At 41.9% G+C, this 12,467-nt stretch overlaps 1 protein-coding gene across 1 annotated transcript; it reads right to left on the bottom strand.

The window, feature by feature from the left end:
* Window positions 1–3,552: 3,552 nt before the first annotated feature.
* On the bottom strand, window positions 3,553–11,598 carry eef1e1 (eukaryotic translation elongation factor 1 epsilon 1). Its single transcript, XM_085362502.1, has 4 exons — window positions 11,484–11,598; window positions 10,110–10,307; window positions 7,043–7,138; window positions 3,553–5,373 (listed from the first exon to the last, which is right to left on the bottom strand). Exons 1-4 carry the CDS (start codon window positions 11,565–11,567, stop codon window positions 5,230–5,232), a joined length of 522 nt encoding a protein of 173 aa, XP_085218628.1. The 5' UTR covers window positions 11,568–11,598; the 3' UTR covers window positions 3,553–5,229.
* Between the last annotated feature and the right edge of the window lie 869 nt (window positions 11,599–12,467).

Raw genomic sequence — 12,467 nt, 5'->3', positions numbered from 1 at the left:
TATCCAGCTGAAATGGAAACGAAGTCACAAACACTCCAGCAACATATAAAGCAACCTCCAGAGAGAAAAAAAACACAATGCAGACGTGGCAAAAACTGCAGTTCTTGAAGGTGCTGCTTCAGACCGGCTCAACTTTACAGCATTCAAAATCATATTTGCAGCCTGCTACAAATATGATTTTGGGCCCTATGGATAGTTTCTCCCTTCATAACTCTCAGCATATATTTTTTAATAACCCGTCCACGTGGATGCTGGAGTTAGGGGTGTGGCCACACTGACTGACAGGTGTCCCAACACAGGCAGAAGGTGTCCATTAGTGTCAGCTAGGCCTCATCCACTACTTTAAGTCATTATATGTTGTTGGTGCTTATTTAGCAAATATTATGGCTTGCTGTGTCATACAAATCATCCAGGATGTTAATGTTAATTTGCTTTTTAAAAAGTGACATTTTGTTGTTTTTATTATTACATAACTGATGTTAAGTATAAGCATATTTACATGTGTCTCTCTGTACTGCAGATGGTAAGTAGTGACTGGTGGGTTTTCTCGACAGCGGCATGTATGTGAATCCCCGGCGTGAGCACACACATCCCCACACCTTCAAAGGCAAAGACACATTTCTCTCCTTCATGTCTAAGTTCATTGAAGAGCATGCTGTGAAAAACACATGCCCCCCTTCCCGTGCCTTTGTGTCCTTCATACTTGCATCCTTGCTCCTGCACTCATGTAATTGCAGTAGACAATCAGATGCCATCTTTATAGGCGCATGGTACAACTGTCACAGCGTGTAAGAGCACGATGAAGCGTGGTCGATAAATCCTGTCAAAAGAGCTTACGACGCGCTAACGCTCCCCTCACCACCACGCAGTGTTGATTGTTCCAGTGAATCAGTCAGCGAGAGATAGCGGGGCCCTGTTCTTAGCAGATGTCGTGGCCGATCCCGTTCCCTCACTCTGATTTTGTTAATAAGAATTAATGAAGGGTGGCTGTTTGCTGTTGCGTAGGTGGACTGTGGTGTGTGTGTGTGTGTGTGTGTGTGTGGGGGCTGTCCATCTAGTACGGTTCGTAAAGTTGAGCTGACAAAGGTGTTGGGGAGATGAGGCAGGAGGTGATACAGGTAAAACCTAAACGCTTGACTCTCTCCCCGCATCACAAAGTCAATACAGTGAATGATGTAATTCTGCAGCTTCTGGAGGCTGGAGAGGATGGACAGTCATCAGCTTGGTAACTCAAATGCAGTCAAGCTTATTTCAAAGTTTTCAATAGAAGAATACTGAAAATATTGGGGGGCAACAGATGTTGATGTCAAACAGTGGAGAGTCTTAGACCTTCTGAGATACCTGCACAAAACCATCTTGCAAGCTTTTAGTGAAATGTTAGTTGCATCCATGCCATGAGCTTATGATGTCAGATGCAGGGAACGCAACAGAGCCACAGCAAGGCCAAAAAGAGTTTGTGTTTCATTTCCTTGCACACTGTGACTTTTGTGGAGTCAGGACCACTGCAGAAATAATGATCTTAGATAAAAACAAACAAACTAATCGTGTTTCCTAGCAACCCAATCAAAATATTATATTTTTTAAATTTTTCTTTTTACTTTTTTAAAGCTCTTTTTATGCCTGACTTTAGAAAGAAAGAAGGTGGTAACAGGGCCATTCCCTATCACAGCTCATAAATCATCTCTATATTCTGATGAGGACCTTACATTATTGACCTTTGACTGGTCCCTCACAAGGAAGACAATTGTATTTCACTATTATTAAGCTGCAGGAGAGGCGGGGGACAGTTGGTATAGTAGAAAGCTGTTGAGCTTGTCAATCTGGGGCCACAGTGGAGGGTCACCCCTGCAGAGAGTTGCTTCCCTCGCATTCAGAAGTCATCATGAAGGTCGTCCCTAATTGGTGCCTCTGTCCTGTGTACCTGCTGTGGCCCCCTCACTCTGCCTGCACTCAGGTTTGATCAGCGAGGAGCCTAACTGTGAGGCCTTACCACAACGGCGTTTTGAGATTTGGCTGACCGCTTGAGCAAAGAGCGAGGACGAGAGAGACAGTTTAAAAATGACTGACTCGTCAGCATCGTGCTTCAAAAAATATCTTGGGATAGATTAAGAAACCCCCCCCCCCAGGAAACTAAAAACCATCCCATGCCGATTTTAAACGATAGATAGTCACCTTATTGTCACAGATCTCAGGGGTGTCAAACATAAGGCCAGGGGGCCAGAATTGGCACGGCCAGATTTCAATCTGGCCAACTGGACATTTTTGGAAAATATGGAGGACATAAATTTAGGAATTTTAACTGTAACTTTATAAAATTTTAAAACTTGTCCTGCTGATAACGACTTCCCCCCATGGCCATTCATACTAAACCAAAGTAGGAGATAAACAGATTAATGACATAAATGTTTCATGTTTTTCACAATCTAAAAGAGAAATCGTTATTTTTTATACTCTGTCCACAGTAACATAAATAACTAAAATAAGATGAATTATACATTGTTTGTGAATTATAAAAAACTTTTGGCTCTATAATTACAGGACAGTCTTGACAATAGGATAGACTTTTTTCTGTAAATTTAGTTTTTTTTAATTTTTGACAATGCTCTGTATCATGTAGAAAAACTGAGACGTACTATTGTTGGTGTCGAGAAATCTCAGGGATTAAACGTACAGTTCAACTACTTGAGAACGATAGGTAGGAAAGTCTCACTGCTCTGACCCACTTAAGATCAAACTGGGTTGTATGTGAATCACCTGGATATCAACCTCACAGCATTAACACACAAGATGAAAACACTTTTTATTTCATTACGTTATTTTAATTTTCAGCTGTGATGTTTGATCATCTCTTTCGTGTGCAGAAACATTTGCTTGTCACTTTTATTGGTTTATTTTCTGCCTTTTTTTTTTGGGTCAATTTGATTCATATATTACTATGTAAACAAAGCTGTTTATGCACCTTATTAACTGCAGTGGGTTTTTTGCCAGCTGTCAGTTTCTGTTTCAAACTAACCTGCTTCTCGCACCTGTAAGCTCCACAGGGGCGTTCACTCATCACTCCCTGAATTCTGCATTTAAATAAACAACAATTTCAAATGCGAACTCTGTGACTGAAAGGTTTTTATTTTTATAATAAAAGTATTTTACTGTTGCCACGTTTGTAACTATGGAAACATCACACACATAATTTTAGATTTGCCCAGCTGCAAGTTAAGAGGGCATAACTTTTTTTTTAACACCTCAGAAGGTAGCAGGCCTGTCAGATGCTACGCGTTCAAAACTGCATTCCGATCTAATGTTAACATAACCGGGAGGACAAGGGCTTCTTTAATGGTAGAGAACACCATAAAAATGCTCCAGCTAGTCACAAGGCTCACTCAGATGACTGCAAGCTGTTTATATCCTTCACATCTACTTTTATAACACTTGCCACAAACACACAGCGTGCAGTCTTACAGAACCCTGCTGAACAATAGCTCTGTATTCTGGCTGTGCAAAACAAATTCATGAAGAATATGCACACTCTGTAAGAAATCAGGGGTCATGAGCTGCGGATCCCTTTGATTTATTGGCACAGGATGAGCATCATGATTACACCGGATAACAAACCGCTGAGGTTTAAGCAATGAACAATATGCAAGACATGCTGGCGGGAAGGGGATTTAAAACAACAAAAAAACATGGCTGAAATGTCAACATCTAAAAACAGAACGATAAAGCTATGAAGAGTATTACATAAAGTTGTCAGTCCCACCATGTAAGAGCTGTAAGGTTTAAGTAAAGGATGATTTTATGGCGTTACTCCTCTAACCCTACCTCATTCTGCTTTTATCGTAGCTTCATGATGCTAAAACACAGGTTAGACCAACACTGCCATGATTTGGCCTGTAAATGGTGCTAATAGCAAACAGCCAGTCAGCAGCAGTGAGGCTTTCGGAGGCACTGATTATTGTTCACATGTCACAAAAAGATCCCTCTGCCTCTGGGTGCTCTTCTTCTCTGCGTGGCCCTCTCTCCTTTCCTCCCTCGCTCACTCTCTGCCTCCCTTCGTCCTTCTCTCTTCAGTAGCCCCATGGGAGCGTGAGGGTTGAAATGACACACAGTGGCTGACTGTCGCCCAGGGGCCTGGGTTCTGGCCTTGGCTGGCTGGATCTGTGTGGCAGCTGGTGAGCCCGCTGCCCTCTCTCTGGCCTGCAGCATCAACAGTGGTGGTAGTGGGACTGATTGGAGCCTCACTCTGATCTCTGACTCTGGGGCTGACGCTCAACTGCTCACTGCTGCCCACACAGCTGGTGGTGAGGAAGTGGAACACGGAGCGGGGATGTAATCAGGAAAAGAACAAAAACACGCACACAAGCACACACACAGAAACTAAACCGTCCACTAAATGCACACGGAAAAACGAAATCCTAACATAATAGCATCAGATACAAGGAGACGATGGCAATACCCACAAGTCTGTGGGGTCACGATATGGAACCTGGAACATCCTAGAAATGGGACCGACTGTGAGGCTGCACGGAGGAAGCAGCGTTTCCCCAAGGACATAACGTGCTTCCAGTTAAGTAACATCTTAAACCTTCTTTGAAACTGTAATACTTATCACATGTTTGAGTTCAAGGCTCAGATTAAACAAATAATCATTCATAAATAGAAACACCTTTCAGCCAAGCTAGCAGCATTTTACTGCAACCCACAAAGCCACACAAGACTTTCCAAAGTCAAAAACAAAACAAACGGCCTCAAATCGTCGCTCCCATCATCACTGAGTAAGCATTGAGGTGCCAGACTTCTCATAGTGTTAGCATTACTGAGTCACCAAAGGGTTACAGTGACAGACACCCTTCTTTCCTTCACTTCCTTCCTTCCTTCATTAAAACAAAAAGCCTACTCTATCAGGCAATATATTTATTAAAAACAGTGACCTTGTGTGAAAGAATGATTGAACTGAATTACATTTGTAGTAGCAGTTATTCCCTTTATAGTACCTAACATAGAAAAACTTTGTGTTCGTCGCCTATCCTACATAACCAAAGATAAGAGTACAGGTTTGCGACTAAAACAAAAACATCTAGGCGAGAATAAGAATCTGAAACGCAGAATATCAGTGTTACAGTATGGAAGTTATGATCGTGATGTGACGCAGTCTTGGTAAGCACACGAGTTGTCCAGATCTGCGGCAGGATAGTGATGAGTGAGACTGGATAGGCGGAGGGTGGTGGTCAGGTCTCAGTGGTGTCTGCTGGTGTAAATTCTGTTCCTGAGCACAGCTACTGGAGGGAGGTGGTGCCGGACACCAGGGTAGCGCTGGATGTGGTCGAACCAGCGGGTAACATTCACATACTGCTCCCTGTCCTGGATGGCCAAGTCAACCTGGGAAAGAGAAGATCATTGGAGGTGACGCGTTTAACCGCATCGTGAAGGCGAGTTAAACTGACAGAAAATCTATTTAACACAGTCAAAGATGGTTTAACATTCATGAGTTTCCTCCAAAAACAATCAAATATGAACCATTACAAGTATAAAGCAGTGCGTTTCCCTCTTCCCTCAGTTTTATCCTGTTATCAAAAACATGTTAATGCTGCCTATCTGGGTCTCAAATACACTCGCAAAATAGATTCTTAAACACGAGTTTGACTTCCTGGTTAAATAAGGATGAATACAATCAGTAGAATTTACTCTCATTTTGGTGAAAACCTGGATACTTTCTTCTACACTATTTAGAAATCCCATTAAATGAAGAAGGAAAAAAGGAATCCAGTTTTAGTGAAACTCTTATGAGGAAAACAAAACGCTAAAGAGAGGCTACATGTAAGCAATGCTTACATTCATGAGATCACATGCGAGAAGTGTTGATGCACTGGTTTAGGTTGGTTTGAATGTTCTTATCTAAAAATAATTACACTTGAAGAACAGCTTCATGACGGCTGCCTTTTTTATGCACTTTTGATGATGTGCTCTGATTAATATGGCACTCATATGTGATATAAAACATGTATTTGTCTCTGCTGTCACAACTGAGCAGATATCAAAGCCTGAAACAAACCAGTTACAAAGTTCAGCAGATTTCACATGATGATAATCACATGGTAACCAATTTTACACTGGTTTTTTTTTAGTTGCAGCATAATGCAGGTGGACAACTGGGAATATTTGAAGCACTAAAATGGCCTTGGAAAACATTATTAAGCGTGTTTTTTTTAAAATCACATAATTAAGCGGAATATGGAAATTCCTCAAAACGGACAACGATCCGGCCTACAACCATTCCAGCATCAGTCAGGTTTAATGTTTGTGTAAAGTAGTTTCCCATGAATTGAACATCAGCGCAGGCTGTGGTTAAGGGTCGCACTAGCTGACCTTCTGTCCCCGAGGTTAAAAACCACACTGACTGCAAACCAAAGTGACGCCCCTCTGCCTGGTGGCGTGGAGTGGGAGGAGGTGGGGGCCTTCCATCTTTGCCACAAAAACTGACATCTCTGAACATGTGATCTCCCCCCGCCTCCGTCTCATTCTGCCTTTCCCATTTCTGAACTCGCTTGTTTTTTTATCCTGTAAGGCGTAGCAAACTTACTTGTCCCTGGTCTGAGGGTAAAGACATCACTTTATGCCACATCGCTTTATCTGACTGAGGAGAAGTGAGAATCTGTTTATAATCTGTGTGTTTATTGCCAGCTTGTCCTCGGTGCCCTGTGGCCATGTGACTGGTCTAATTGTACGTTATGCAAGATGACAAATTCCTTATTAAAGTTGAGGTTTGACCGAAGTGATTGTTGATAAGGAGAGAAAAGCGTGAAAGATGGGGTGGATAGATGAATCCTTGGTAAATGATTGTAAGAATGTAATTAGACAAATAACTTTGAAAAACCTAAAGACAAGTTTCTAAAATGTTTGGTTGTTACAAAGTGTTTCCTAGAAGCACATTATAAAGATTCAAAGTTAATGTGAACACCCCAGAATACATTAAGTTGATAAATGTGTAGAAACATTGAGGCTTACGAGTGAAGTCGGCACATAAGGGAGCTTCAAACAGGTAACTTACTATGACTGGATGGATTCCATAGTACATAAAAACATCAGCTAAGGTGAACTGGTTTCCGGCCAGATAGACCTTGTCTTGCAGGTAGAGATTGAGGTCCTGAAAGAGGAAATTTCAAGAGCATAAGACACGCTATGCAAATCAGGTCATTTCTTATGATAATTTATGCATTATGGTAAGTATTTCAATGCAAACACAAATGTCTTAATGTAACAGATGGACACATTATATGAATCACTAATGAAGCTGATGGGTTTGTAGCATAAACCTATTCGCTGGAACGTTGAAGGCAATATAATTACACCGCAAAGCAAGACACGAAGTAGGCAAGCTTCATGTTACTCGTGCACGGGAGAGAACCGGACAAACGCCGTTCCTTCGCTTGGCCCCAGTTGCTCTCGTCCGTTCTCCCGTATCACTGTCCTTTTATTGAGGTTACATGAATATGCATAGGTTCATTAACATATGACGTCTACATACACAAAGAGTACCTTGTGTGTGTGTGTGTGTGTGTGCTACTGCTGATCAAAGGGTCATAAAAGCACACAAGCAAACATCCTTGGTCAGGAAGAGGGTAGACCCCCCCTCATCCTAGATAACACAGTAAGGAAGTCTAGCAGTTCATTTATACACAAAAAAGCACTTAAACTAAAACAAATGTAACTACGTTAATCCTACCATAACAATTAAACAAGGTACGAACTTTCCCATGCTCCCAGTGTGGAATGCACACCAGGCCTCTGTAGCCTGTTAAAGATCACACAACTTATCACTACACAATTGATTATACACTTCTAAGCATCTATGGTTAAATATTTCTAAGCATAAATGAGTAAATGTTTCTAAGCATGAATGACAATCAACAATACAACTCTATCAGAAGCATCCCTAAAAAAAGAGATGCTGGGACTACGAAATGTTACTGTCTTGATGGACGGTATAGACTTAAAGGGGGCACATCAGCAGGTTCATTAACCTATATATCTGTGGGTGCGTGAGGTACACGAGTCTGGTTCATGGCTTGCGTGCGTGTCTGTGTGCTGCTATGTGGATAGGAATAATATGTAACCTGAGGGGGAATGTCATCTCTCCCCATGACTGGCGACTTAGCACAGATGCTGTACAAAACGGGCTATTTGTTTACTTCTCAACCAAATGACTACAACTCTCGCTTGCAAATCTAATGAAGCCGTCTTAAACTTGGGCGGCACGTCGTGCACTCCTCAGTCTGTGTCTGTGCAAGCAAAGTCGTGCATGGAAGTGCTGGTCCCTGGGGAAGGGACCATCTTTAGCACTTGTACATTGTGCGAAGGCGAGGGAAAACTCCAAACACACACAGAGCATCTTGGGGGCAAATGGAGTTATTGTGCGGGAAGTGTGGGTGATGCCAAACAAGGCATGAAGACTGCAGACTTCCTCCCCTTCCACAGTCAGATCCTTGCTTTTCTGTAGCCTACAGCCATCAGGCTGAAGCCTAGTCGAGCATCAGAGGAGAGGCAGCTCTCCTGCTGCCCTGCACCCAGCACATGGAGCTCAAACCTGGGTTCTTTGCTACCTGCTAACTGTGCATCAGTGCTGTTGTTGCATTCAGATAAAAATCCTACAGAACAGTCAACTCGAGCTGATGAATAACTAAGAAAAGGAGATACAGGTGCACTAATGAATCACACCTTTTCTTTATTATTTCTGTACAAACTTGATGCTCCAGATGCTATTTTTATTGTTGCTGCCATTCTTGGACTCAGACACAGTGATCTCTCGAGTTTATACCACTTTCATTTGGCCTTCAGGCAACCATAGCCGTCAGTACTCTGCTCAGTACTCCATCCATCCATTTTCTTATCTGCCTATTCAGCCTTGGATATAGAGGGAGGTTGAAGCCTATCCTGGCTGACACTGTGTGAGAGGCTTTTTACTTTCAATTGTAACACCTGAAAACATTAAACAGGAGTCAAAAAAACAGAATAAGTGAAAATTATTTCTGTTTACACTGAGAGTTTACAGTTTTGTCAAAAACTGAATGATCGTGCTCTCCACTCACTGAAGACAAAGTACTTAGCAGATGCAATCATTTGTATACTACAGCATTTGCATGCTGAAACAAAAGATAATAGTCAAATTGAGTGGCAGCAGGAAGTCTTCAATACTGGCCTGATTTGTTTAAAGTGGAGTGACAGACTTTCACCAACACTCAGCTTGTCTCTGGGTTCAGGGCCAACCCAAACTGGCTTGTTTATCAACATATTACATGAGTGACAAGATGTTTACTTCGGAAACAAGTCTCAGCTTGCGAAGCAAAAATGTCTTATTTGCATCCTGGGGTGAGAAAGTTTAAAAACTCCTCCAGATGACACTTTTATCTGAGCATAATTTAATGGGAGATGACTGGTGTGCTTAAAAGGAGAGCGTTAAGGACGCGGCTCAAGCAGCAGGACAGGACAGGGGGCCACCGGGCACCAGTGCTGAGCTGCTCAGGGCGACTTCCGTCTGTAAGTGGCACCATTAAAATATTTAAGAGGCCTGTCCAGATAACATGCTGCCGCACAGCATGACTTCTCAGCCATGCCACAACAGCGTGTCACGCTGAGAAGTGCGCACATACACACACACACACACACACACACACACAAATGCACAGACACTTCACGCTGACAGGACGGTGCCAAGAGGCGCGCGGCATCCAGCCGACCAGCGGCTGACGATCCGTTTCACGCTGACTGGCGTCAGGCACATTAGAGTATTTTGCTCTGTCGCGTGGGGCCATGTCACTGAAGGGCCATACATCAGCCCGTATTCCTGTCGCTCGCGCCTTAATAAGGCAAAGAGACACACACATTGACCCAACTGGTGGTCACAGGAGGTCAATGTGGAAGAAACTGTCAAAGAAACTCTCAAAGAAAGAGAACAATTTTAACACTGATTTTAGCACAAAGAAAAAAATAAGACTTCTAAGCATGCTTGGAAACATCAGGATTAAAATCTGGGATCATTTTAAGTACGTATGCATTTAACTCTAGAAATGCTGTTTCAATGAAAAGGAAAGGATTTCCTTGAAAATCAGCTCTTTTACCTTTAGGACGGTCTTGATGTCTTCCTTTGTGCAACTGTCGAGTTTGGTCACTCTGTACTCGAGCCACTGCTGCACCACCGCTCTGCTCTCTGCGGTGTCACCCAGCAGCTCTGGGCGCTTGGCCTCTTTCGCCAGGTGACAGGCGATGGTCACCAACCCCACCAGCGGAGGACCATTATTATTCTGTAGCACAGGTACCTGGAGGGCGAGGAGTGACAGTGAGGGGTAGTTACAAACAATCATTTGAATGCATCAGAAGCCAGCACTGTCTTTCTAAATAACACGCTTCATTTCCAGTGATTGCAAAACGTCCCTAATAAATGCATTTATTTTATTAGACTGTCTGGATCTCATATGCACGCCGATTATCAATGTGTAATTTGGAAAATACTGATTAGTGAAATTACGATGGACGGTTAGGTTGATATCCAGAAGAAAGAATTTAATATGGGTGGGAAAAAATACTTTCACAACTTTTCCTTATTAACCTTTCACTACAGCATCCGTTAAAAAAATCTGGAGCAGATTGCTACCCCCACTTCTACAAAAACATTATTTACTGTTGTTTTATTTACTGACATATAGATAGATAAATTCAAATATCCAGTAGCTGCATTTAAAAACAAACATACGTCCGGTCATAAATATGAATAAAAGGATAAAGTAATTAATGTTAAAAAAAAAAGAAGACTGTTTAAAAATACAACAAAAACGGTTTAAGGTTTTTAGGAGGACGCAAAATGTGTATGAATGAGTGATGATGATTCGATGATAAGGGCTTCATGTTGAAACTCTAATTTGTTCATACTTTATAAGACATTATTATCAATAGCTATAATTTTTCGCAATTTTCCGTTTCGCAAATATGTTTATTTTCCCCTGAATGAAAATAAATTGCATAAAATAAATAACAAGAATTTACTATTATTAGTACTACAAATTAAATTTATATTATTCTAAACATAGTTCTATATACACTACTAGAGTTCATTTGCTCTGTCCATCCCATGGTACTGACAGCTAACTCCTCCCCTCGCTTAGTTTCAATGGACGGCTATAGACAAAGCATGGGGCTACGTCTATTATAGCTTTATGCTATCCACTATCCTGACTTTTCCCAACAAGACCGCTGGCAAACACATCTCTCTGCGTGGAAATGCTGGGGTAATGGAGAAACTTAGCTGACAACAGACGAACAGCCCGATATAGACACACTATAAGCACAGCTTTATTTCCAACACACATGCATGGCGTGTTAGCACTCCCCTGCTATAGCTAGGTGTCCCGGTTACAACAGCTCGGAGGGCGCCTTTCAATTAAAATGGCAATTGTATCACCTACAGTAAATGACACAATAATGAACCGTTATATCACCTTTTTATCCCCCTGCGTACTGTACTTATTCGCCTTTTTTTGTCCAAGGTATTTCTCCAGCGAAGATAGCTCCCGCAACGCCATGTTTGTGACTGTCGGACGGGCAGGGTAATGTGCGAATGATGTGATTGGCTTAAAGTCGCAATTCCCGCCCACTCACGCTTGACTGACTGAAGATTTAACCAAAGAAAACTTGGCATACGAATCCTTTCATTGTATTGCATCAGAGCTTCGCCCAACTTAACCGATGAAACCAGTCTGTGAAAAAATAAAATAAATTAAAATACAGATACCTTTATGTTTTATTTAGTAAGGGCTATTATATAAAATTGCTATAAAATTACTTTGTAAGGAACTATGATGATAACAACAACAACAACAACAACAACAACAACAACAACAATAATAATAATAATAATCTCCAAATAGATTACATAATTTTTTATTTCAGGAAACAATGAAACTCATTCCTACATATACATTAATTTGATCATAGATTTATTGCAGATGTTTTTTAGATCAACCTGTGGATGCAGGTTACAATGCAAGGTGTCGCATGAAATTCACTGGGTTCAGGTATTTTGTTTTTATGACTTTCACACGTTTACACCCAAATAAATGTTGCTGCCATGGGTGGAGGAGAGTGCATCTACCAGACTGCAAAAATTGCTAAAAATCAGCTCAGTGAACCTGGCACTGGCCTGGCCTGGCCTGGCCTCTGAGCTCCCCAGATTCTAGACCAATCAAGCGTTCATGGGATGGGATGAAACAAGCCTGATTTGTAGAGACCCCACCCTGCAACCCACAGGATCTAAAGGAATGCCAGCGTTTTACTGCCAAGCACAATAGTACACACCCAGAGGTCTTGTGTCTTAGCCCCAGCAGACCAGAGCTATTATGGCATCACAAGGCAACCCGCAGTATTGTGCAAAATTCTTGAATCATCCTTCATTTTTTTTTAATATATCGATGGGCGCATGTCCA

Source organism: Diplotaxodon limnothrissa, linkage group LG9, assembly GCF_057381915.1.
Source record: "Diplotaxodon limnothrissa isolate DT_005_m linkage group LG9, D_limnothrissa_male_GT1.1, whole genome shotgun sequence".
In the NCBI taxonomy this organism is placed as follows: Eukaryota; Metazoa; Chordata; class Actinopteri; order Cichliformes; family Cichlidae; genus Diplotaxodon; species Diplotaxodon limnothrissa.
The sequence above is the reverse complement of the archived record's forward strand: the minus strand, read 5'-3'. Positions and strand labels throughout refer to the sequence as shown.